This window comes from Erpetoichthys calabaricus, chromosome 8, assembly GCF_900747795.2.
Source record: "Erpetoichthys calabaricus chromosome 8, fErpCal1.3, whole genome shotgun sequence".
Lineage (NCBI taxonomy): Eukaryota > Metazoa > Chordata > Cladistia > Polypteriformes > Polypteridae > Erpetoichthys > Erpetoichthys calabaricus.
This window is the reverse complement of record NC_041401.2, coordinates 81,093,010-81,120,809: the sequence shown is the minus strand read 5'-3', so window position 1 is coordinate 81,120,809 and position 27,800 is coordinate 81,093,010. Positions and strand designations below refer to the sequence as shown.

At 39.4% G+C, this 27,800-nt stretch overlaps 1 protein-coding gene across 3 annotated transcripts in view; it reads left to right on the top strand.

Annotated features, from left to right (window-relative positions):
* LOC114655756 (flotillin-2a) overlaps positions 1–27,800 on the top strand; it is a 96,935-nt gene that overhangs the window by 13,996 nt on the left and 55,139 nt on the right. For all 3 annotated transcript variants that reach the window (XM_051930828.1, XM_028806969.2, XM_051930829.1), the window contains exon 2: positions 24,040–24,121. In XM_051930828.1, coding sequence (XP_051786788.1) covers positions 24,040–24,121 — 82 coding nt within the window. The remainder of the gene's footprint in view (positions 1–24,039; positions 24,122–27,800) is intronic.

The following is a 27,800-nucleotide window of genomic DNA, read 5'->3' as shown; positions in this document are numbered from 1 at the left end:
TGAACCAGTGGGGCAAGCAAAATCCTGACTGTGCTAAGGAAACAGGACCTTTATATCCATTGTCCGAATATAATGATTCACAAAAATGCACAACATTCCAGCACATATCTATTTACAACTACTAAAAAGTGGTCCATAACATGAAGTGTGGGCTTCTTCATTTGCTAGTTTTGTGTGTTGTCTGTCTGTATGACGTATATAATTTTTTTTTTCTTTTCAGTATTGTATTGCTTGTTTATTACTTGAAAGTTTACCATGATGGCAGTTGCTGTAGTTCCAGTTAGTTGAAAGTGCTGTTTTCCAGAAACTATGAGAGCAACTATGTGATAAATATATGGCATTACCATATAGAAATTCAATCACTATGTTGTTAAATATCTGAACCTCATTTTGAAGAAAACTGAAGCAAAGACTTAATGCTGTTAATGTCTGGGATTTCCAAAACTCGTGCTCTGCAGCTCAATGCCCAAAATGGTCTTTTTTTTTTTTTTTCCACACATATTATTAGGGGCATTAAGAAGAAGAAAAGAGAGCTTTATCCCGAAGGTTGCTTCTGTGTTCTGGTTGATATGCTGTATCTTCTGTTCCTTGGCACTCTCACAAAGGCGTCTAAGAAGAAAATGACCTTTGTTTCAGAGTACAGTGATGTCTCCTGAAGCCAGATGGATATCGTGTGAATCTGGGACACATCGGGCAAAACTGGAATGTCGTAATTTGTGCAGCAAGCACACAGAAGCTTACATACGAGTCTTTACTGTTGCATTACTTACTGAATTGTATCTTATGAACTTGTTTACTTCATGAAATTTTTAACATAACCAGCTGCTCATGATGTTTAGAAATATTTTTCAAAGTATTAGGCATACTTATTTTTATGAGTATGTTTATAGCTCTCCATGCCACATTTTACCAAAGAGCGGAGAGCAGATTTTACTTAACATTCTCCTGATAGGATCAGCATAGTTGTCGTTTTTATATTGTCCGCACACTTTACTGTGGTTGCAACAAACAGTTATTTTGAGAATCGATTAATCTGTCAGTTATTTTGTTGATTAACACTAGAATCCCTGAAGCCTACGAAAATATTTCTATAATATAATATAAATATAATGCCGGGTCACCTTAAATTCCCTCGCACCTCCTCATCATTGCCTTTGTTTTGCAAATGTGTCAATCAGCACTAGCAGCAGGCAGCCTGCTCACTCCTCCCCCTTTGAGGCAGCTGAAGTCAAGTCAGGCGCAAAATTCTCACAGCTCTTTATCTGTGAGTGAGGTGTCTGGAATTGTATAGGGTAAATAATATATCGTTATTTGGAATACATACATTTCATGTGTGTTCCATGTTCACAACAATTTGTGTAAATGTAGGATGAAATGTTGAACACATAGCTAAAACAGAAACATTTTTCATGTTATAGTAATACTGACAAAATGCTGACGTGAAGTCCAAATATCAAATAAACACTTTCACAAAAAGTATAGCAAAAAAGTGTGCTTTTATTCAAGAATATAACCAAAGAAAAAGAAATTATTGCTGTTAATGTGTAAAAGCCGAATCCCAAATATCAATCGATACAACCTAAACTTGCCCTTTTTTTTAGATCTACACATTGAGCAATTCACAGCCCTTTAATCCCCCCAAGACCCGCAGTGTTCAGATAAAGTGCTTTCAAACTCGTATGTTTTTGGTCGCATCATCTTTTCTGTCACTTTCTTACAGTCTGCCTTTTTTCAAATGCATTCACAACTGAATGATGTAGTGATGCAGTTGCGTGAAATGGTGTACTCGGCCTAATCAACTAATCGATGAAAGTGATCGTTGCCAAAGTTTTTAGTAATTGATTATTATCGATTATGACAGTTAGTTGTTGTAGCCCTACACTTTATAGTTGAAAAAGGAGAAACAGTTTTAGACTCTTTCAGCTCCATTTCAGTCTTCTCAAACTTGATAAAATTCAAAAGCATCTTCTCAGAGCTGCCCTGTTATGGAGGAGTAGGGACGCCATATTCAAGACTGAGCAGAAAGACAGAACCCCCCTTTTGGAGGGAGGTGGGAGTTGTAGGGAAATCCCTAATTGCATTTGCAAGATTGATACTTTTAAAAACTTTTATTGCAGTAAGATGGGAGAGTTGCGCGTTAAGGCAGCTGACATGCAGCAGATCCTACACCCTTCTGACTGCTGTTTGTCAGAAAGTGCGTTTTCTTCTAAATGAAACCCTGTCTAAAAAGTGAGAATACAGTGTTTTCCATCACATATGTCACAATATGTTGGTAGTACTCCTCACTTGAATCATCTGTGTGAGTGTTAAAGGCCAAAGTGAATGTGCTTGACTATTGCCACCATGATTCTGGTGTTATTCTATGAGTTCATCAGTTTTGTTCAGCATCTTAAAGTTGTACAGTACATGTTAGTGTTACTGGCCCAAGTGAATTGGTTTCTTCCCTGTGCCTGATGTAGCCAGGATAGACTCTTACTTTTGCTGCATTAAGCAAAGTTGCAATTTTTTCTTTAAACAAAAGGGAGTGATTTATTGCAGTTGACTAAAAATGACAGTCTAGTTAAGTTATAGTTCAAAGTTTATTGTCATGTGCACAGTACGGAAACATGTTTCCCTGTACAATGAAATTCTTTCTTTGCTGTCCATACCAAATGACAAAACCAACATATAAAGATAAACATAGATAATAAGTAGCAGATAGATAATAAGTAACGGAAGCAGCATAAAGTATAAAAACAGAATAGAAATATAAAGTGTAATGTGCAGGTAGGTGTGTGATGAACAAGTCCAGTACAATTGTGTGGGGTAGATAGAATGATGTGAACCATGGTTGTAAACTCCAGTCAGTTATTTAGGAATCTAATGGCCTTGGGAAAGAAAGTGTTCTTTAGCCTGGAAGTCCTGCATTTCATACTTCTATACCTCCTGCCTGAGGGTAGAAGTGTGAACAGTTCGTGTTGGGGGTGGGTGGGGTCCCTGAGCATCAGGGCAGTTCTCCTGTGGACTCTGCAGTTGTAGAATCTCTGCAGAGAGGACAGTGGGGTCCTGGTGATCTTCTCAGCAGTCTTTACCACTCTTTGCAGGCATTTATGGTCCATAGCAGTAGTGTTGCCGTACCACACGGTGATGCAGCTGGTCAAGATGCTCTCAACAATGCAGCTGTAAAAGTTGCTGAGGATCTTAGTTGACATACCAAACTTCCTCAGCCTCCTCAGAAAGTACAGCCGCTGTTGAGCCCTCTTGACCAGCTGTGTGGTGTTAAGTGTCCAAGTGAGGTCCTTACTGATGTAGACGCCCAGGTATTTAATGCTGTTCACCCTCTCCACTTCAACCCCTCGGATGAACTGTGGCCGGTGAGGTCTCCTCTCCTTCCTCATGTCCACTATCATCTCCTTCATCTTGTCTGTGTTGAGGGTGAGGTTGTTGTCCTCACACCATGATGCCGGACTTCCCACCTCCCTCCTGTAGGCCACCTCATCCCAACCAGTGATGCATCCTATCACTGCGGTGTCATCTGCAAACTTTAGGATGATGTTATCTTTGTGGGAGGCGACAGTCGTGGGTGAACAGGGTGTATTGGATGGGGCTAAGGATGCATCCCTGTGGGGTGCCTGTGTTTGTGATAAATTAATTCAAGTTAAAATTAATTCATCCTGTAAGTGCTTCTCCATTTAGTAACCAGAGCCTGTGTTAATCATGGAAATTTTCAATACCTAATGATTTTTGCTTGATGAAAATCTGTTTCTATTTAGGGTTTTACTGAATTTGAAATGCATTGTACTTTCTAAAATGAGGCATCCCAGGCTTACACCTCAAGTACTTGTGTTTTGCTGACCTTTGTTTGGTGTTCACATATGCAGTCCACGTTCTGTTTTTTCGGTAGACTATGTTCTACCAGTCTCTTGAATTAGCCTTAACTCTTAGAGAAATAAATACTCAGGAAGAGCTCCTCAGGTGAAATGAACATCTGTAGGGCCCCTAGTCACAGTTGTGTCCTTCAAACTCACTGAGGTACATTGGATTGATTACTGCTAAGGCATGTCTGCTCATGGTGATCTGCAAGCCCTCAGGATGAACGATTTTCTTAGTATATTTGTGTTACATTTCTACTTGCTTTTTTAGCATTCACATCAGTGGCTTTAGGTTTACAGTTCTTTGACATTAAGGAATTAAAGAAAACTTATAAAACCTGTATGCAGTTCTAATCTTATTGCTAGGGGAATGGTCTCTGTGTTGGCCAATTAATGTATTTATAGCAGAAAAGATACTCGAGCTCAAAGAACTGCTGCATACTGCTCATATCTGCCACAGACTGTAGAAAACACAAACATTCTTTGTGTACTTTGCCTGCAAGGCCAACCAGTCATTTTCACATTACAAATATAGAAAAATACATTCTGTTTATATAAAAAAAAAAAACAAACATTTGTACTAATTGATGCTGATGGAATGCTCCTTAAGGATGACACTGCAGTTGTGTCCCGCTGGGCCTGGATACTTTGAGCAGCTGTTTAAACCTGATCCTCCAGCTTGAACGTTGGATATCTCTGGGTCCCAGGTTCTTAACTCTCTCTGGCCAGATGTCGACTTTTGTTGAAATTCAAGGGTAGAGGATGATAATCAGCTGTAAACTGCAACAAAACTCGCCGTTAGATTTGAGTTTGACAATCTTTGATAGAAGGAAAGTTAGATTCCATGATTTGACCTCCATTCCCAGCGCATGCATGAGTAGCGAAGAGCAAGCAACCTCTAAAATGGCATTGACATCTGATGAGAGACTAAAATGAATGTGCAAAGCAAAATAATCTCTGGACAATATTTTGTGTATTATCTCTGAATTAGACTATGTGTGGTATAGCGGGTCCGCGGCTTCAAAAAAAAAAAAAAAGGGCCCGGTTTTAATCCGTATAGCTGTGTCGTTCTCCGTGGGCATGAATGCACGACTGCGGGGAGTTAATGAGGTAGTTGGAGCGAGTCGCACCTGCATGTGTGGGTGCGTTTGTTCTCAATTGCTTGATTGGCTTCCTGCGGTGTATGATTAAGGCGCTGTGGCCACGGAGGCGCGGGGAGACGGGGCTATATATACGGGTCAACACCAGGAAAAGTGAGGACAGATGGATATGGATGGATGGATAGATCAATTGAGAGATGAATAGAAGGAGATGTAAATGAAGGAGGTTAAGGGCCCCGCAAAGGAGCGTTTGGTTGTGGCGCTCTAGGGGCTAGTTCACCCCACTGAATGTTCGAGTTAGTGGGGTGAGCAAGGCAGGTGTCCTTCCGAGGGATCTGAGGAGCGACTGCTGGAGTGCGAAGGATGAAGGGAGGAGAGTCGACCTCGGATGGTCTGGCAGTGACGTCCATAAGGAGGCCAAGACGGAGGTTGGTCGAAGGAGCTTGTGGTTGTTGGGCCTCTTCCGGCTACGTGAGTTATGGGTGAGCCGGGGAGGAAGTTAGAAGGAGGTGTGCCGAGATCGGGATGATAGAAACTGCATTTTAAACTCGGATTTTAATGGATTTATTTATTGATGGTTTTTACCCCCACTGGACACTTGTTTTTATGGATATATTTATTGAAACTGATGCACTGCACTTTTTGTTTGGACACTGTTTTGTTGGTTTTAATAAAAGCACTTATGCACTTTTTGGAAATATCCTCTGGCTTTATTTGAGAATTGTCCTCATATGTCAGCTCATCTCGGTGACATTACCGATGGTGTCGGGTTTATAGCACCTGGAAGGTGTTGGGAGCATGGAGAGGACCCGCATCGTCACTTATGACTTGGCGGACTCAGATTTTGATGAAAGTGATCCGGAGACGAAGATCGAAAAAAGTGAGGTATTGGCACCAGCTATCGGTCTCCAGCTGAACACACTTGTGTAGCAGAGGTGCCTACGGCAATGTTCGCATGGGAGGACCACCACTTACAATGACAAGAGGTACAAAACAGATTGCGGCGCAAAGACAGCTAAGCCAGGCAGCCGGGCCACCATGCAGCCGCTGCCTACAGAGATGACAAATGGGCACAGCATGCTGCAATGGACTTTGATGTATGTGTGAAACCATTGCTTTGTCTGCTTTTCAGGAAACTGAGTTTTTTGGAAAAAATATTCAGCCGTCAAAGAGTTAAAGCTGATTCTCCAGTTCTCTGTGAACCATCCAGTCTCATTGAGATTGCACAGGTGGTTTATCATCTGAGGGATGGGAAGGCTGCAGGGATCTGTGGTATCCGGGGGGAAATTCTCCAGGCTTGTGGTTAGCCTGTCCTCCTGGCATTGCAAGCTGTATTTGCTTCCTTTTGGGAGACGGGCGTCATCCCAACTGATAGGGACAAGTCATCCAGTTTTCCAATCTGGATTGCGGCAACTACGGAGGGATAACACTGCTCTCTGTGCCGGGTAAGTTCCTTTCTAGAGTCATCATCAATAGGATCCGTGATCACTTGCTCATGTACTGTATAACTGAATGGAGCAGTCTGGTCTACCATCGACCGCATTCTGGCTCTGAGGGTTCTCATGGAGCGCAAACTCATAAAGCATTCGACTTGATCAAGCTTCCCTGTGGGACATTCTGCGACTTTATGGGTTTCCCCCAAAGTTGCTGGATATCATGGCAGGCATGTACACTGGTACTGTGAGTGTTGTGCAGAGTTGATTCTGGGGTACATCAGGAGTATATTCTTGTTCCTACTCTGTTCAATGTTTGCATGGACTGGGTGTTGGGGAGGGTTATGGGGTCCAGCAGCTATGGGGCATCTGTTCGTGAAGAAAGATTCACTGATCTTGATTTTGCCGACGATGCTGTGATCTTCACAGAGTCAATGGAGACTCTGATCGAGGCTTGTGAGTGTCTTGGATAAAAACTAAGATCCAGACCTTTATTGACCTATTGGGCACAGCCATCAGCAGTGTGTCCATCTGCGCAAAGAGGGTTGACCTTGTCAGGAGGTTTAATTACCTCGGCAGGACATTCATGTCTCTCATGACCGCTGGTTTCACTTTGTTGAACGATTGGTTACTCATGGAGTCCCAATTGAGGCACGTTAACTGCAATTGTGAGGGAGCATCAGTTACAGTACCATCCCTAAAGGAGATCTGGCTCACAGGATCATCATTGCTGAGGACCCAAGCAGCTGGACCAGGCCAAGGGGTCACCCACATAACACCTGGCTGCGGCACATAGATTGTCATTTCTAGAGGGTGGACCACGTGTCTGCCAGGGGGGTTGCTAACCAGGATCCCGAGCTGTTTCGTCGTGTGGTGGGTGCAGCAGTGTGCTGTACCAGTGCATACTCCCCAACCTGACCTGACCTGTTGGTGTCTGATTCCGTTAGTTTTCTGCTGTGCTAATATACTTTAAAAGGAACTAGGAGAGCAAATATCAGCAATAAAGAAGTGAAAAAACTTGAATGCATTTTATTTTGAACGTCCTTTATGATTTGGATTAAGGCCTCTGCCTGAATTGCCGCCTTTCCTGAAAGCAGCCATGGATGACTTTGCCACTGGATGCTGCACTAACAACATTTAGCCTTATTTCAGGAATACTTTGGAAAATATTCAAATACAGTACTTGGGGGAAAGGGTGAGGAGACATTAAGTGGAATAAATAATGCTAGACCAGTTCATAAGGGTAAAGTTACATGATGACTTGTAGCCGCATTGTTTCCTGCTTGCTAGGGGTTATGGCATCTTGAAAGGAATCAACAGTCAGTTTTATTTACTCTGACTGGCTTGGCTGACATAATGTTGCAGGCAGTGTTTTTATGTGTGATATAAGTAAAGTCTAATGGAAAAGCTTTTTGTATGTTGTTTCACTGTGGTTATTCACTCTTAGAATCTTGAATTAGATAAATGGGTTAAAAAAATCAGTGGATGAGTAGATAATTATTTACTAAACTAGTCATTTAGCCCGTTACAATAACGGGCGCTAGAACAGTAGTGCATAAACATTAGTAGGAACAGTCTATATTAAATGGCAAGGGACTTTGACCTCATTCTTTTTGTTGGTCGTATTTTTCTTTCTTTCAGCCTTTCTTTTGTTGATGTTTACTTGCTGAGCTGACCGTTCTTCGTGGGCTGCCACCGTGTATTGTGTGTCTTTAATTTTCTGTAACAGTAATACTGTGTTGTATGGCTCTATTCAATAAGGGCGCGCACAAAAAGGCGAGCTTCAAAAGGGCGACCTCAATTGAGCGCGGCGAATAAAGGCGTTCGTAGATAATTTAGTTCAAATGGCTCTGGAATATGTGAAGAGCAACAAAGGTGCAGATCTTTATTTACGCGCGCCTTTATTTGCTGCGCCCAATTGAGGTCGCCCTTTTGAGGCTCGCCTTTTTGTGCACGCCCTTATTGAAGCATACCGTCTTGTACGTCCGCTGGCTTGTACGTCCGTAATATACCTTTAATTTTCTCTGGCGGTAATACAGGTGTGCGCGTCGGTAATATGCCTTTAATCTCCTCTGACAGTAATACTGGCTTGTATGTGGCTGTAATATGCGTCACTGTATTATGTACCTTTAATTTCCTCTCGCAGTAATACTGGCTTGTATTTCCATAAAACGGCTCTAACTTTCACTGACAGTAATATCGCGCATCGCACCGTGCCCCGCGCATGCACACTTCACCAGAAGACACCCACACACGGACACCTGGATGCACACAGGGATTTAAAAAAAAAAAACAAAAAAACTTGTGACCACAGTTTATGAATATTGTTTTTTAACTTTCATGTTTAGATTAAGCTGATTTATTAATGTAGTATTTTCTGCAAAAAAACATTTTTTCAGTGTTTTAACAGTGATTGTACCCATAGTGAGGGCAGATCTGCTTTTCAGAATTGTGTGGCCATGTGGGGCAGTGGTGGGGTACTTTTGGCAGCAGTTTAGCTACAAGCATTTCCTCATAACTGAAGGAATACAGACAAGCTGTACATTTAAAAAAATATATATATATTATAGCAAATGAAATCAGTTAATACATTCTTCCCTATAATAGTGTAAATCTCAAAGAATCTAAGGACATAATTTTTCCTTTTTCAACTGAGGATCTTCTGCCTGTGGCCAACATAAACATGCTAGTCTGCTAGTTCAGTAACCTAATTTTTTTTCATGATCTTGAAACATTTTAAGTTGTGGTAATTTTCAATTGTTTAAATTTGGGATAAAATATGTAAGTGCACAGAAGAACTTGTTCTGTTTTCTTTAAACTGGTGGTTGAGGCATTTCTTTGTGCACTTGTTGCAGGGAATGCAAAGCCTCTGCGTCATTGGGCCTCTAAATATTTGTGACACATGCATTGTGGAATGGCCAGGTTATGGCTACTAAACTCTTATTTGGACAGTAATTTTTTGAGTTCTTGGATGTGTGCTAAATTATATTCTGTTCCTGTAACAGAAAAAGAATCTTGTACTTTAAGTTCAGCACATTATCAGAACAAATATTTATACTAGTGTTCAAAAGTTTGAGTTTAGAAAATCTGTTTTTGCCCGAAATGGATTATTTTTTTTAAATCAAGGTACCATTAAATGATGTAATACAGTCAAGATAATAGTAATGTTGCAAATGTTCATTACTGCTTGAAAAGGCTGATTTTTCATTTTATTGTCTATATGACTATAGAGCCCTATTTTCAACAGCCATTACTCCTGTGCTCATTTTTAAGATTATGTATGCAGGAAGAATAAGGGCCTAAACTAAACGGTCAATTGTAACTAAATGGAGTCCAGCCATCACTTTGTCACCTTTAGAAAGTGCATAGGGGCATTTTGTGTTTAAACGGAAGTCTCTTGCAGTAGGTCAGATGTCTGCACCATAAAGTAAAACCAACAAGTTATCATGTAGCTAACTTCAAAAAATGTCTGTTTCAGATCCTCATAACTATTACCTCCACATTTGTTCAGCAACATCTGTAAAATGTTTAAAACAAATACCAGCTTTACAAGTACGTCAATAGTTGTGGCAATGGTTACAACAAAAAGAGAAATAGTGGAGCTGTAATACCCTGATAAAGTTACCAGTCATGTCGAGCATATTTATCTTTTGTTTGAGTAGGATAGCAATTCAATAAACAATGCAACTTTAAGGCAAGAGTTTTCTTTATTGAAACAGAAAAGTCTCTCTTGCATTGTGTGAGCAAAGCTCAACCACAGACAGACATTTGTATTCTTTTTCTTCTCTCTGTCTCTCACTCTTGCTTTACAGCAGCACAACATACAATCAAATGACAGGCAACAATTTTTGAACTGATGTCGGTGACGTTGGTTAAAGTAAAACACAGTGAACTTGCTACATGGCTTTAATTTTTTCCAGAGCTCATCGCAAAGTTGTGTATATTGATTTTATGTATGTTCACACATAAAAACAATGTTAAATCATTGAATTTTTTTTAAAATAAAAAAGTATGGAGATGTCTTCACTGCTCTACTGTTCACTGGTGTCTGTGACATTTTCAACAGTTCTGCTATTAAAGGCACTTGGCTACCCTTTCCTCTCTGTACTTGAAATGGCACAGTGGGCCAGAGAGTCCTTAGGAAGTGAATGTGCATTGTCTTGTCAGCTATCATGTAGTAGAAGACCATGTTCACTTTGTGCAGTTTATGTTAACAATTAAATATTTTTTCCAATTCCAAAAACAGTTCAAGTTATGTTTTTTTAGGTACATCCAAATTCATACCTCATACTAGTGCTGGGCGGTATATACCAGTTCATACCGAAAACCGTTTTTTATTTTTGTTATGATATGGATTTTTCTTATACTGCAACACCAGTTTAAATAGCCTAAACAACGTTCGGAATGTGGCGCATCGGCAAACTGTTTTAAGGGGGACCTTTTTCACTGCTACACCGCTAAACACATGCAATGGAGTACATGCGTTAGTAGAGGTATTGCAGGGTGAAAATGGACAGAGAACATTCTGAAACTGAAGCTGTAGCGGACAATAAAGTTGAACATGATGACACAGAAGAACTTTTGCTGGAAAAAGGAGTCATGTCTGTTGTCTGGAGATACTTTGGATTAAAAAGGTCAGATGTGGACCATTATGTTCAAATGTGTGAATACTGTTTCTATACTACTGGATAATACTGCAAGCCAAGTTGTATTATATTCAATACTGTGTAATGTACCTGGGTACTGTGTAATAGTGTGATGACATGTTGACTTTATTCTCGACATTTCCACTTTAATCTCGACGCTTATGACGAGAATAAAGTCGACATTTCTACTTTATTCTCGCCGTTTGTCGAGATTAAAGTCGCCATGTTGACTTTATTGTTGTAATTTGTTGTTAAAGTAGAACATCGTAAACTAAACTTCATCTTAAAATGAATATTTACTAGATTTTCTCAAACAAATAGCATTATAAGTGCAAGTTGCAGTTTTATTTTTTATGTATATAACTTTAGCTTGAAGCAAGGTCCATATTAATGCAGTTTGCCTTAATGATGGTTCAGTTGGTAAAGATGTCATCACCAAGTTGCACTTGTTTTATTTTATTTTTATTTGGTGAATAATGTGTAATGCACCTGGGCTTGAAGTAATAGTATTATTACTGGAAGTTGCACTATTATTTATTTTATTGTTATTATTTATTAGTTTAAAGATTATGCAGTTTAATGATGGTAAAGTTGTTTAAAAAGTCACTTTAACATGTCAGTGGACAAAGATTGTTAACATTAACAAAGTGTAGTTGGTTTACAAAAAATATTTGCCATTTATTCCTTTTCTAAGACATGTTCAGTGCAATAAAACTTTTGACAAACACCTCTGGATATTTTACTAAGTCTAAATGCCTCTGGGTGGTTGAAAATATGTTGTCAAAATTTTAGTTTAAGTTGTTGACAAACTTTGTTCAATAAAAAGGCTCGATATTTTCCCTGCATCTGTCATGCAATGTGATTCCTTCTCTTCATTAGTGCCACCCCCTTGAAAACTATCACTTTATGGGGCCATGCAAACCTGTATTAATAATTGTGTGCACATTAAAAATTTTTTTGTACAATGCACAATTCTCATGACAGTGGAGTAAGTTATTGTTAGCCAGTAATTGCAGTGGAAAATGTGGTTAACATCCACTCATGCATGGGAAAAAAATATCATTGAATACCATGAAACCGGTATAATTTTGAAAAATACTGTGATATAGAATTTTGGTCATACTGCCCAGCACTACCTCATACTTACTTTAAAATGCCAGTAATATATCCCAGTGTAAATTATGGTCATGTAAAAATACTCACAGTTCATATGTAATGTTCATTAACATATCAGGTAGAAATACAGTAATATTTTCTGACATCTAATGGTAATTTAAAACCCCTTCCTATCATCAATTTTCTAATCCACTTGTCCAGTTCAGGGTCACTCTAAAGCAAAATGAACAAATTGGCTTTTTATGCCAGTAGCTGTTTGGAAAGGACTCGCTATACAAATACCTGGTACTGTACCAATGCTGAATCTTCTGCCTATGAAATGTTATATAAAATATTAAAATATGTTGTGACTGGGATGAACAGGGTAAGACACCAAGACCAGATGTTTGTAATAAATATTGTGTGTCCCTTTCATTCAAGGAACTAGCAATTTATTGTAAAAGCCCTTAAATACAGCTGAAATAGGTGTCCATAATTTTCTGGACAGAGACACAATTGTCTACCCAAGCATAGTCACAATCAAATGACAAGTAGAGACTTTCAGCATTAAGTCGAGGGTATTTCCACAAATATATGTGAATAATAGTCACTGCAGCACTTGTCATATTTAACTTCACTCCTATGTCAAAGAACAAAAAGTATTTGAAAAATTGTCTGCTTAGCTGCTCCTCAGTCAGGTATGTGTTATAGCAACATCAAGTTATGTGCAATTATGTATTAAAAGGCCTACAGGCGTGGTACTAAGTGTGGTATTTTTATTGTCTGTTGTTTGTTGCTGTTGTCACTCATCAAGAGGATCACAGAGGTGTCAATGCCAGTAAAGCAGGCCATCCTAGCATTAAAATGTTATAGAAAAACATCCAAGATATAGCAAGAACATTAGTTTGCCAAAATCAACTCTTTAGTACATTTTTGAAAGGAAAGAAAATACCAGTGAACTCAGGAATAGCAAACGGGCCTGTTAGACCAAGAAATATTACTGCAGTGGGTAAGTGAAAAATCATTTCACTTGTAAAGGAAACCCCTTTTCAATGGTCAAAAATCCTCTCTGGGATGTAGGTATAACTGTCCAAGATAACCATAAAGAGAAGATTGCACAAGAAGGCTCCTCACAAGATTACTGGTAAGCCTTAAGAGAAGAAATGGCAGGTTACAGTTAGCTAAGAAGTACATCAAAAGACCTGAACAGTTTTGGAGGAACACTTAATGGACAGATGAGATGAAGATTCTCCTGCACCAGAGAGATATAATGAGAAACGTGAGGAGAAAGAAGGGACAGCTCATGATCAGTCCTTGAAGTGGGCCGGTACTCAGTGGTACCAGAAAGCTTGGGTACAGAGCTACACTAATAATAATTGTGTCACTTTCAAGATATTTATGGACTGCACTATATAAAGGCCCTCAGTGCTATTGTCTTAGCCCACTCAAATAGCCCAAGCAGGCAAGTCCCATGCTTAGGAGCCCCTCATAAGTCACATCTGTCTCTGCTAAGGCAGAGTTTCTTGTGTCACTTGTAGAGGAGTAAAGGATTAACCTTACTGGCAGTCTGTGAGGATCGTCCCATTCTTCACAAACTCTACCCTGAAAACCCCAAGCCTTTAACATTTCCTTAAGCCAACAAGATACCTCACCAAAAATAAAGTTCAAGTCCTGTTTTCTATAGAGCCACGAGCAAAATTTAATCCATAGACCTCAACATATCCCAGCAATGCCACATAGTATAATGGAAGGTGGCTGCAAAGTTTCAACCACATGTATTTGATGGGATGTGACTTGAGCTTTTTTTGTACCCTTTTTCACATCTAAGACAAGTATCACTGTTTGAACAAAGGAATATTTTGACAACGTGTTTGACTTCAGCGTGGACCATGAACTAGTGGTGTGAGTTTAGCAAAAGGGTAAATGGGAAAAATCGTTTCCTCCAAGTCATAGGGCCTTTTGAAATTCACATTGTCTTTTAAGGAAAGAGTTTAGTTTTGATTGTTTTTTGAGAAAATAAACATACAGTGTAAAGACAAATGCATAATAAGGACTTGTTCGGTCTGCCAGCCGCATCCCGTGTCAATGTTTTTCAGCAAATCTTCCCATTGAGCTCCAGGCTAACCAGTTGTTGCATTTGAGTAGTAAGTTGGCTGTTAGAGTAATTTTTACGTTTTTGCGAAAGAACACATTTCTCATTTTAATATCTGTAAGTTTTGAACTTCCCCCAGCTAAGAATGCAATACCTAAATGTAACATGCGTCATCAGTATTGGACGGTGGCTTTAAAAAGTAATTTCCGGCTTTGGACATTTTCAAAAGCAACAGTACAAAAATATTTGGTTTTGCTCTTAGTGCTCTATATTAAAGAATATATACAGTATTTTATATATATCTCAGTACATCTTTTAAAAATAAATCCTAAAAACAAAATTATTGATTCCACAAAATCCATCCATCTTAAGTCAATGTTTGGCACCGGCATCTTTGACAGAATTTGGCACGATGGTCTTGTTGGCAAGGGAGGCACAGAGATTAGTTTAGCATTGCTGTCTCCAAATCCCTGGAACCTCGGTTTGAAGCCCTTGATTGGTCATTTTCTGTGGGGTTTCCATATTCTCCCTGTGTCTTGAGGGGGTTTCAAGTTTATTGTCTTGGTGGGTGTGTGCATATGGTCTAAATTGGATTAAGCAAATCTGAGAATGTACCACGTTATGAGTTTGTTAAGGTATGCTGCTGTTAACTTTAGTTGTCATGTTCGATGTAGACCGCTGGTGAAAACCTGATTGAACTTAATATATGTAATGTGTACAAGACCTTATGTGATAGTATTCATAAAAGTATGACTTCATCATGGTTTCCCTTAGTTTAAAGTTGAATCAAAAGACATTGATTTGGTATCATTTTGCAAAATAGTAAATTAAGCCTGCTACCGTGTTTCTCCGAAAATAAGCCCTAGCATGATTTTCAGCCTGCTCTGTAATATAAGCCCTACCCTCAAAATAAGGCCTAGTCAAGGTCATCAGCTGAAAAGTAAGGCGCCTAAGGCCAGGATTATGCTTTATGCGATGTGACGCGTCTGCCCGAAACATCCGTTAAATTGCGAGGACACCTTACCACAATATCTCTGAAAAGAATGTTTATTGATTACATCCATCAATTCGGAGATGTGCCCATTCCAACAGCATCGGTGCAAGACAGAAGCAAAATCCCTGGACGGGGCATCAGCTCATCGCAAGGTGAACACAAGCACACACACACACTAACATCATTGTAGCTTCACCAAATCCCCAAACCTTCATGTCATTGGATGGAAAAGTAAGCACACGGTGGAGACCCACCAGGAAAACATGTAAACTCCAGGCAGGGATCACAAGGGCGTGACTCCCTGCGAGACAGCAGCGCTACCACTCTGCCACCGTGCCACCCCATATCTGTAACAATTAAACAAAATTAGCGATTTATCTGTAAAATGTAACATATATATTTTAATGCATTTCATCATGAAAGTGATATCAAGTATAAATCTAAGAATTATAAATGTGCAGAGAGCTGGAATATCATAAATATAATGTGTTCTGTGTAGCGATCTATTGCTGCTGTCAGATCAGGAGGAAGCCCCAGAAGTGCGTAGCGATTTAACAGCAGGGTTGGTTTTAAGATGACGTTTACGACAGTGTGCTTTAATGATAAAGTAAACTACGAGATTAAAGTGGACATTTCGAGGTTAAAGCCAAAATTTTTACTTTAATCACAAAATAGACATTTTCATTATGTCCTTTTTTTTTTTTTCTCTGTGGTTCAAATACGTCGGTGTACATTCTGATGGTATTGTAAAAGTGCAAAAAAAAAAAAGATGGCACAGAAGATGGTATGTGAGACTTTTAAAATATGTTGTGTCATTACAATGGGGAATATGCAATGCTTGAATATAAAAACACCACGAATGCATTTGTATGTTGGCATTTTGCTTCACCACAAATCAAACCTTTCATCAAACACTGATGTAGCAAGAAATTTAGGCTGGAATTCAGTGTTTGAACATGGAGAGTTATGACGATATTCCAGAAGAGGATAACATGACTGTATTTGAATAAATGTATATTGTTGTACATGAATAAATATAAGACATTCCCTGAAAATAAGCCCTAGTGCATCTTTTGGAGCAAGAATTAATATAAGACCCTGTCTTATTTTCGGGAAAACACGGTATTTAATGTTACTGCATTGATAGTAAATGATTGATTGGGGTTGTGTGCATTAGTGTACTCTGTGATCGACTGCTTTTTTTCATCCCATGTTAGTCGCTGCTTTGTGTCTGGTGGTGCTGCTATGACTTTGAGATTCTGTAGAACATTCAGTTGGATTAAGCAGGTTAAGAAAATAACTGAAAGATTTTTAATGTTTGCTAGTCAATGGATGATTAAAGTAAATCAAACTAGTATTTCTCACAGTTTTTTATGAATCGTATTTATTATGTATTTATGTATTAATAGAACCTCTGTAAAAAGCCAAATTTCCTCCTGGGGGACAAAGAAAGTTCTCTCTCTGTAAATATCCATCCATCCATCCATGTCCATATCATTCCTAGCTATGAACTGGGTTATCATTTTTATGTAGATGATACTCAACTCTATTTCAATGCTAAAAGTAAAAGTTCATCAGGGCTTTCTCAGCTCATAACTTGCCTCGGTGAAATTAAAACCTGAATGGAGCAGAACTCTTTAAAATTAAACTGCAACAAAACTGAGCTCCTGCAAATTGGGACTAAAGCACAACTTAAGATGATGAGCTCCTTTCCAGTCACTCTTGACGGTGATCTTATTAGACCTTCTTCTGATGCAAGGAATCTTGGTGTCATTTTTGATTCCTCCCTTTTTTTGTTCCGCCCACATAAACCACATTAAGAAACATTCCTATTTATATTCCATGTACACTCATTCCTCTCCTTCTCTAATGCTGAGAAACCTGCCCATGCTTTCCTCACATCCTGCATCGATTATTGCAACTCTCAGTGGCAGGTGCCACTTCTAATCTTGTATTAGGGCTCCAGCTGATTTAAAACTCTACTGTAAGATTCCTAACACTGACCACCAACATCAAGCACATCACGCCCATCCTGCTTAGCCTCCACTGGCTTCCTTTTTCTTACAAGATTGAATGTAAAATTCTATTAATAACCTTCAAAGCTTTAAATGGCCTTGCACAGGACTGCATCAGTGACTTCCTCCATTGCTATACTCTGTTCGCCCACTAAGGTCCTCTGATTCTGGCAATCTTGTTGTGCCCGACACTAACCTGCAATCTATGGGGTGACAGGGCCTTCAGCTGCATAACATCCAGACATTGGAATGAACTCCCGAAATTAATGAGATAATCTGACTAAATTCATTCTTTTATAAAACAACTGAAAGCTCATCAGTTCAGGAAGGCTTTCAACTTAACCTGACATTCTGCCTCCTCTTTCAGTTTTCCACTCTGTCCAGAAGCTCAGTATAATTTGTGTGTGTTATATCACTTGTGAGCGCTGAAGTCGAAATCAACAACAGGAGTCTAAAACCAATTTTTAATAAAAAACAATTTTTATTCTTTTGTTCTTTATTCTTGGTGAGTAAAAAAACTGTGAGACTGCCCTGTTGGAGAATGTGGGCAGACTGCAAAAGAAAATAGTGTTTCCCCTTTTATCACCTAGCTTGTTCATTTAGCTAAAGAGAGAACAGAAAAAAAAACATAACAGTTCATTTTGAGGTCATCCATAGATTAGGGAATATCTTAAATTTATGACATAGGAGTACAGAAAAACAAACAGCAGTACCAGGCACCTATATTATCTAAAGAATGTGCCCGTCTGCTTAAAATGGGTTTGTACTAAGTTTTCTTAAAGTTCATTGCATTAGTTATAAAGAGATTACATTCTTTTAATTTTAATATCTTCATTAGATTATATTTGTTTGATTAGATTAATAATTCTTATTTATTAATTCATAAGTAACTTGTTTTCTTATAATATTAAACAAGAGTAAAGAAAGATCACATTGAATTATAATATCACAGGGTGTTCTGTTAATATCAAGAGGTTAGCACTTTCACATAGAAAAATTAAATCAGTCTCATATTCTGTGTATAAACATAATTCATTTCCTACCTAAATGCAGATAAAATCATATAGAATTATAAAATCATATAGTTCTCTGCAGCATGATTAATACAAAATTCAGTCATTGGTATTTTGTGAGTTAAATACTTATAATCAATCATCTGCGGTGGGCTGGCTCTCTGCCCGGGGTCTGCTTCCTGCCTTGTGCCCTGTGTTGGCTGGGATTGGCTCCAGCAGACCCCCGCAACCCTGCAGTTAGGATATAGTAGGTTGGATAATGGATGGATAGATGGATACTTATAAACATTACAGTTAATAATGTTTTTTCTGTGTTCTCACACTAATGATGTTATTTGCTAGGCTTTCTTTTAGTATTGAATTTAGTGTTTTGCTCTGATTTATTGTCTTTTATTCTTTCTAATACCTTTGCATATCCCTGTATCTATCTGTTTTAGTGTTCTGTTCAGGAAACATCTGTATCCAGTGTGACATGTACCTGCTGTTTCTTTATGAGGCTCTGTGAAGTACCTTGAGCATATATAAATACAGTTTTTTTGTTGTTGTCATTATTACTACTAAGCATTTATGTCTATTAGATAAGCCACATTACCTGACTGTTCCAGTCATTTTTAGTTGTTGCCTTCATTTACATAATCTTAGCGAGTTGGATGCAGGTGGTGTAATGTGGCATACCTAGCGACTCACACTGATAAAATCAAACAGGATTGGGTTCGTCTTCAGCCATAAGTTTGGGCTCTGTGTGTGTGTGTGTGTGTGTGTGTGTGTGTGTGTGTGTGTGTGTGTGTGTGTGTGTGTGTGTGTGTGTGTGTGTGTGAGAGAGAGCTGACAACCGATAAATGCTCAACCAGAAGTGCAGTGCTCAGAAATCAGTGACAAGGAATAAAGAACTTGGGTGTTTTGAACCATCAAACAGAAGAGAAGCTCATCTTGTCAGATGTCTCATTTTTCACGTATCACAACAGAATGTGCGGAACAAGGGCAGAGACATTGGCTGTCATAGAAAGGAACAAACATGACTATGCTAGAACACTGTCATTAAATGTGACATGGGCACTTTTTTCCCCATTTAAATTGACTCGGTCTGGTGGTGAGATCAGCATCTGTGGTTTGGGAAATCTGACATAATCTACTACAGGAAGGCATGCAATGTGACATTGGCTTAATTTGTTGGCTTCATTTTTTAGGCTTTTGGCATTGTGGTATAGCGGGTCCGCGACTTTAAAAAAAAAAAAAAAAAAATAAGGGCCAGGTTTTAAATCCGTATAGCTGTGTCATTCTCCATGGACGCAATTGCACGACTGCGGGGAGTTAATGAGGTAGTTGGAGCAAGTCGTACCTGCACGTGTGGGTGCGATTGTTCTCAATTGCTTCATTGGCTTCCTGCGGCGTGTGATTAAGGCGCTGCAGCCACGGAGGCGCGGGGGTATGTATATATATGGGTCGACACCAGGAAAGAGGATGGATAGATGTATCGAGGAAGATAATGGAGGTTAAAGGACGGGAAAGAGCAGTCCTAGCAGGAGGAGATGGCCACCTGTAAGGAGGAGACAGCACGAGCTGGGGCATCGCGAAGGAGTGTTTGTTTGTAGCACTCTAGGGGCTAATTCGCCCCACTGAATGTTCTGGTGGAGTGGGATGAGCAAGACGGGTGTCCTCCCTTGGGATCTGAGGAGCGACTGCATGAGCGCGAAGGATGAAGGGAGGAGAGCCGACCTTGGACGGTCTGGCAGTGATGTCCGTAAGGAAGCCAAGACGGAGGTCGGCCGAAAGGAGCTCGTTGCTGTTGGGTCTCCGCCGGCTACGCGAGTTATGGGTGAACCGGGGAGAATGAGAGAAGGAGGTGAGCAAAGAACATCATGAAGAGTGAGACTGCATTTTTAACCTCGGATTTTTAAAGGATTTATTGATAATTGGCTTTTATCCCCACTGAACACTTGTTTTTATGGATTTATTGAAACCAGATGCACTGCACTTTTTGTTTGGACACTGTGATTTTTGTTTTAATAAAAGCACATTGGCACTTTTGGAAATATCCCCTGGCTTCATTTGAGAATTGTCCTCATATGTCAGCTCATCTCGGTGACATTACTGATGGTGTCAGGTTCAGGACTCCCAAACGCAAGATGGGAGCATGAAGCGGCCCTGCATCATCACAGGCATAAAAAACACTTTGTTACCAAGTTCTAGAATTGTTTGAGTCTCCTGTATCTGTCTAGTTTACCCTGTGTATTTTTATGTGTACTTTTTATTATTTTAAGTTCGTGGTTTAGCCAAAGGGGGGGCAGTTTAGTTGGGCAAATGGGGGTGTTTGTCCTGAGCACTACCAAAACAGGGAGCCAACAAATGTCACCAAAATAAAGTCAAGGGTGGACTAATGGACCTTACCCACAATGGGGGCTCACAACCCGGGGATTAAAATAACTCTTGGGGACTCTAACCTGATAGCTCTACCACTGAGTTTAGCTTTTTTGTTTTCAGTAAATCCTGTAGCAATGGCTTCATCTTAGGAATTCATTTTCTGCATCTAGGAGAAAACAGAATTTTAGATTTCTGTTTTCTCAGCTGGTGGTTGAAATACTACAGTATGGTTTCCTGTTTTCAAAAGCAAGAGACAAACATTTCAGCGGCATCAAGATCAGAGTTCATCAGAGAATGTAGTAATTTCTCTTTACCAAAAACCTGCCTAAAGTTAAAAAAAAATGTGATGTGATGCCAGTGGGTTGATTTATTTTTAATTGTCACACTACAGAATCTCATACCAGAGTCCAACAACTGCCGTATGTGAACAAATTAAGTCTTATTGTATAACAAATGTAAAAGAATGCTTGGCCTGACTGTCTCTTTATAACCTGATATCTATTGGTTTAAACGTTTTCCATTTGTTTCATTTTCCTTTTAAGTTAAAAACTTTTTCATTTTAAATCTCAGTAGTTTCAAGAATGTCGTGGTGACCTTAATTTATTAACAGAAACATACTGTCTTGTAACATGCTGCAAATAAATGTTTCAGGGAATGTTAGTTGAAAAGTTTATTTTTGATGGCACTTTTCCACCATCATTTCTTTTTTTAGAAGTTGCATTGTATCCTTTTAAATAAGTAATTTTCCTTATGGTGATAAGACATGGTAGTAAGGTGGATTGAATCGCTGAGTTTAAAACCTTTGCCCAGTCTGTACCCATGTTGAGTTTCTGTATGGGTTTTCCTCCCACTTAGGTGCATGTTTGGTTAATTTGCCCCCTGTGTGAGTGTGAATGTGGTGGAGTGTATGAGTGGGTCCTGTATTGGATTGACGCACTGTCAGGGGCTGTTTCCTGCCTTGTGTCTGGTGCTACTGGGACAGGTCCAGGTCCCGGCCCCTCTACAACACTGAATAACATAAAGCATGTTTGACAGTACAGTGGAACCTCGGGTCACGACCGTAATTTGTTCCAAAACTTTGGTCGCAACCCGATTTGGTCGTGACCCAAAGTAATTTCCCCCATAGGACTGTATGTAAATACAATTAATCCGTTCTGGACCGTACGAGCTGTATGTAAATATATATACGCTCGCTCGCACTCTCTCTCTCTCTCTCTTGCTGCACGGGGAATGCACAGGGAGAGACTGAACATGTGCGGAAATCATCGGCGCATATGAACCGGAAGGGAAACTGGCTTGTTCATCACCTGAGTGTGTGGTCGTGAACAGATGCAAAAGTTTGGCAAACTTTTTGGTCGTAACCCGATTTGTACGTGGTCCGAGATGTTTGTGACCCGAGGTTCCACTGTATTATAGTTTTCCTGGACATTGATTTAGGGTAGCAGAGAACGCAAAACCATTAAGAATCTGTTTGGGCACATGTTGTATACTTAACTTCCACAGTTGCTTTGGCTGAAAAGTATCCACAATTTGACAAATAATGCCAGAAGTGTTCAGCACAGTGCTGAAGTGATTCTCTAAAGCAGGGGTCCCCAACCCCCGGTCCGCGGTCCGCAGCCGTCTGACAGCCGGGCTGCGAGAGAACTGCCAGCAACGGAGACTCACTCAGACTTTTCAGAACGCTTGTCGGGCGGGACTTTGCAGCGGCGCAGAGAGAGTATTACAACAAAGTATTTTTATGGTCCCGACAGTTTCCCCATATGACACGAGTCTATAGAAATCACGTTATTACGAAGTACATTCAGCAGATGCTTTCATTACAACGAAGTGACCTTGAAATGCTTGAACGAATCATCCACAGAGCAGTTAGATCTGTGGTCGCAGCTCAGTTGTGCACATTTGCACAACGACCCCCAAACAGAAACATTGTAAAAAAAAAAAAAAAATCTCTTTCTTCGAACTTTCCTCGTACTGTTTTTGTTTTCTGTGGTTTTCGGTGATACCTTTTGCTTATTGCTTGTCAACATTTGAAAAACATCCATTGGAATTGAAGTCATTGTCACCCTCCTATAGAAACGGCAGACATGAAAAAAAGATAGCAGTGTTAATGTTTGTGATGTGCAATCTGTTGGAATGACAAATGCAACGCATATGTCTTTGTTATATGCAAAAAAAGAAGAAAAAGCTCGGGTTGCAAACGTATGCGAACTGCTTAATAACTTAATAATAATAGAAATGTTATGTAAATTGTGTATAAAACTGCAGCCCCACCCCCCCCCGACCGGTCCGTGGAAAAGTTTGTATCTAATAAAGTGGTCCTTGCTGTCAAAAAGGTTGGGGACCATTGCTCTAAAGCACGAAACAATCAGACAGATGAGGCGATTCATGAAGCAGTTTAGATGGTTCATTTTCCTTCAGATTGCAGCTCTTATTGGTTGCACAGCTGAATCTGCATTATGTGAAATGTAATTAGCCGGCCTCTAGTTAATCTGAGTGAAGATACGTCACACACGCTGGCTCTCCCACATAGTTGTTGTGAGTGTGCTGTTTGGCCGTTCTAACAACGACCTGGGGGCTCTCGTTGTAGACTGCCATTTATATTCCTGTTGAGGGGTCACTTGCTGAGCTGGAGATTATTCTGAAATGCATGTGACTGTCAGTTGGTACTGCTCCCTGATTATTCCCGTTTATGTTGCATTTCCAGATGATAGAACTGTGTGAGCTTCAAAGTACTTAGCAGAAACATTTCCAAAGCTTTTAAGAGTACTTTTGGCCAAATTTTAAAGTGAGACCAGTTCCCAATTTATTCCTGTATTTCAGAGTTATGAACTCCAAAAAAGTCTGCTAATTTAGGTGTGTGTGTGAGACTGAAAATGTAATAAATACAGTCCATTGTCTGAAGGGGTGTGTTGATTTTATATGAACTAAAAACACCACCTGTTTTCTCCGCAAATCAGTACCACTTAAATGTTAGAACTACTTAAATGTTAGACTGTGTGAATTTCCCCTTGGGATTAATAATGTCTGTCTGTTTGGTCTGGTCTGGTCTAGTCTGAGGCCTAACATCCTTTGGCAACTGTAATCTATTTGGTTGCTGCCTTTAACATACTGCACAGCCACTTTGACTTTTTACTTAATTTTAATGGAATTTAACTTTATTTAATTTCAATTAATTTACTTAATTTTAACTAATTAAGAAAAAGATAATAAAATGAACCAAATTTTATTATTTATTCTATTGTGTGTTTTGTTTGTTTTGCACAGTCTTGGAGTAGGCGAGCTTTTTCATTTCACTTGATGTTGTACCTGTATAACGGTGTGTGTGAGACAAATAAAACACTTGAATCATTGGTCTCATTTCTGTCTTGTGCTGTCTGGTGTACAAATTCTGTACTATTATACTTCAATATTTTCTAAATGCATTTTTTGTCATTTGCAGGTGGCTGTTGTGGCTCAGATCAGAAGGTATATGTAGTAGGGGGATGGGCCTGGTCGTGGTGGTTCATTTCCGATGCACAGAGGTAAGACTGCTGCTTTCCACACTTTTTTTGCAAAGGTGACATTTTCTTATTGGATTTTTTTGAATTCATTAAACAAAATTAACAAATTAAAAGGTAATCAGACATCTTCTAAATGTATTTTCATAATCTACAGTAAAGGTAAAACTTAATTTTAATTTAAAAAAAATGAATTTAAACTTTCCAAGCATAGTAACTGAGATCAGTGGTTCCCAACAGTTAATAACATTTTTCTGCATCAATATATAGTTAGTTCACTTAGGATATGTATGCCACTTTTATAAACTTTACACCTGGAGACTGCTTGAGTGAGGCCTTTCATTTTAAGCACTTACTAGACATATCGTATTGTGTTTGCATGGTCTTGAGACTCCACAGCTAGCAAAAAGTCATCAACAGTGCATTGCAGTGCACTTTGACTGTCTGGCCAAAGGCTTAGCAAGACATAGCAAGAGAGGAGTAAATATTTCACAGAAATAAGCTTACTTTTGTCCATTGTGTAAAATTAACTTCGCCACAAAGTTTTGCCTGAATACTCTAGCAATAAACACTCAAAACTGTCCAGGAAGTAAAAGACTGCAGAGCTGACATTGTGTTGTCTGAGACATTTGTAATCGTACAATGTTTCCAGTCAGCTGTGATCATATGGTTAGCCAAAGACTGAAGTTGCTCCTAGGATATCAAATAAAAATAAAAAAAAAAAAATTCACAGATTCTAAAACACTAAACATTAACTAATTCATCTGCCAATGATGTGTCTTGATGTGTCGTCATCCAACTGGTTTTAAGTTGTTTATTTTTTATTATAAATGTGAGCTATCATGCAGTAATGTTTGTCAGTATGTGAAATGCAAAGAAACTTCAAATTAAGTGCACTTTTGGTAGCATTATGGTGACTGTTAGAAATAGCGACTACTGAATGAGGCCCTGCTCTCACCCAGGGGTGCGGAAATCCAACGCCCGACTCGTCCGATACGGGTAAATTGACCATCAGACAAGCGTGTTTTTCTGGTTTCAGTTGTCCGCAGACAAGTGCAATTTTCTGTAGAAAAAAGAATTACAGTCATCCCTCACCTATCGCGGGGGTTATGTTCCAGAGACCCCCACGATAGGTGAAAATCCGCGAAGTAGCGACCTATATTTATTTTATTATTTATACATATTTTAAGGCTTTATAAACCCTTCCCACACTCTTATAAACCTTTCTCACTCTCTTGTTAACCGTTCCCACACTCTTATAAACACTTCCTATGCTCTTAAACACTTTCTACATTCTTAAACACCACAGACCAACACTGCCTGCACGCAGCGATCAGACGTCAATGTGTCTGCACTCGCTTTGTGAAGGGGGGCAGCTGAACTCACGCTGAGCAGAAATGGACTTTGTGCTGCTTCTGCCAAAATGCCTGCTTGTCGCTTGCGTGTTCAGAAGGAGGAGGAGGGGGGTGTGTGAGGGCTGAACGCACGTTTGCTCAAACCCCCCCTCCCCGGAGGCGCAGTACGCTCCTGCCACTTCGCATTGTCAAGGGGGTGGGGAGCTGAATGAACGCTAAGGAGAAGTGGACTTTGTGCTGGCTTTGTGCTGCTTGTCGCTCTGCGTGTCAATAATTTTAAAGCCTTGTATTTTCCTGTCTCACTGTCTTGTCTTGTGTGAAGTTAAAATGTTTTATAATAGTGAGATGTTACTCATATCCTTAGCCCGACATCCACATATCATATGTGTTAACAAAGTGTGTTTTTTAAGTTTACATGTGTTTAAAGCATGTGGGATGGGTATTTTAAGGCTTAAACTATAAAAATGTTTATTTATATGGTCTTTCTATATCGCGGATTTTTCTCCTGTTGCTGATGGGTCTGGAACATAACTTCCGCGATAGGCGGGCAATCACTTGTATTTAAAAATCCGCGAAGTCGTGAATCCGCGAAAAGTGAACTGCGAAGTAGCGAGGGATTACTGTATATGTGCTGTGCAGGGCACATTTTTACCACTACTTTCAAATTTTAAACATTTGGGTACATACTTTGTGCGGAAACAGTCTACTTAGGCGTGTTCTTCATGTCTTCAATATTGTTTACAAAATGACAGCTGATTTTTCAAAGGGGAAGCACTCTTTCGGTCCTACATAAGTATTTTACCTTACTATTTACACGCTTGGAGATGCGGTCATTTTTTTTCATGCCGACATTACGATGTAATCTGATGATTTTTCATTATAATCGATAACTTTTATATGTTATTGATAAACTTCATTGTTTCTACATAAAAATGCAGTCATTTTACTTACAATGCAAATGTTTTCACCATATAACAAAGCTTGTTAGGCAGTTAATCTTTCCTGAAATTTGCGATTTCACGTAGGTTGTAATATATTGAGGAGTTAAGAAATTTATTGCGTGACAACATCAATTTTGATGAGCTGTCTATAGATTGTTTTTGATTAGAGAATTTTTCATATAAAACAAGTTGGTTTCGCGCTGTCATGTTTTATTTTTAATAAACTGTCAGATTCTTTTCAGTCATGAGTGACTCAAGCACCGACTCATCAGTAATAGACCAAGAAGGTGTACTACTGAGGTACCTTCATCCAGAAACGTTTGATCCTTACACAGCTATGGCTAGCATTGAGAATTTAGAAAATACCAGAGCAGATGGTGTTGCTGCTACCATAAAAAATGGTTTGTCAAAATGTGGCATTGATATTGAAAACATTGGAGACAATGACCCAAAGCTTGTGTTCATTAATCTTGATGGTGCAGCAGTTAATCTTGGAGCTAAAAATGGTGTTGCCAGAAAGCTCAGTGATTGTGTAAGTAACAAAGTTCTTGTTATACACTGTGTGGTACATAAACTGGAGTTAGCCTGTGTCTTTTGCAGCATCAAGTACACCTATCTGAAAACGTTTGAAGACAACATTAAGCGCATCTGCAAGTTTTATTCTTTTTCACCAAAGAGACGAAGTGAGCTGCAAAATGTTGCGTCAATTTTGAATGAAACCTTGCTTATGCATTCAGAAATAAAAGCCATCAGATGGGTATCATCAAAGTCCAGAGCACTGAGAGCTGTTAGCCAGGATTTACATGTAACTGTTACCCACATGGAACAGATACTTTCCACATCAAACAAGGCAGATGAACTGGGGCAGGCTAAAGCCATCCTACATGACCTCAAGCAAGTAAAATTTATTAAGTATCTGTATCTGATGATGGATGTACTTTCTGCTATTACAGCCACCTCAACTCTTTTCCAGAGCAAAGCCTTGCTGATATTTGAAGTTAAGGAGGTCATTGACACCTTGTACACCAGATTGCATGCCATGACAAAGGAGCCAGGAGAAAAGTTTTATAACCTGATTGACAAGGAGTCTAGTACATTTGATGGATACTTAAAGCTGTCTGGTGGTTTCAGAGATTTTTGTGAAGACAGATGTTCATAATCTCCTGGAAAGCATGGTTCAGTATATACTTACCAGATTCTCTGACCTTGATAAGCCTCCTGTGTCAGATATGAGGGTGTTTGATTTCAGAATCTGGCCACACACTCTGTCTGAACTGAGCACTTATGGAAACTATGAAATCGAGAACTTGTGTCAGCAGTATAGTGATTTGTTGACTGATGAGGGAGTTAAACATGCACCATCTGAATGGCAAGCACTTAAAGTGCAGATATCAATACAACGGCAGT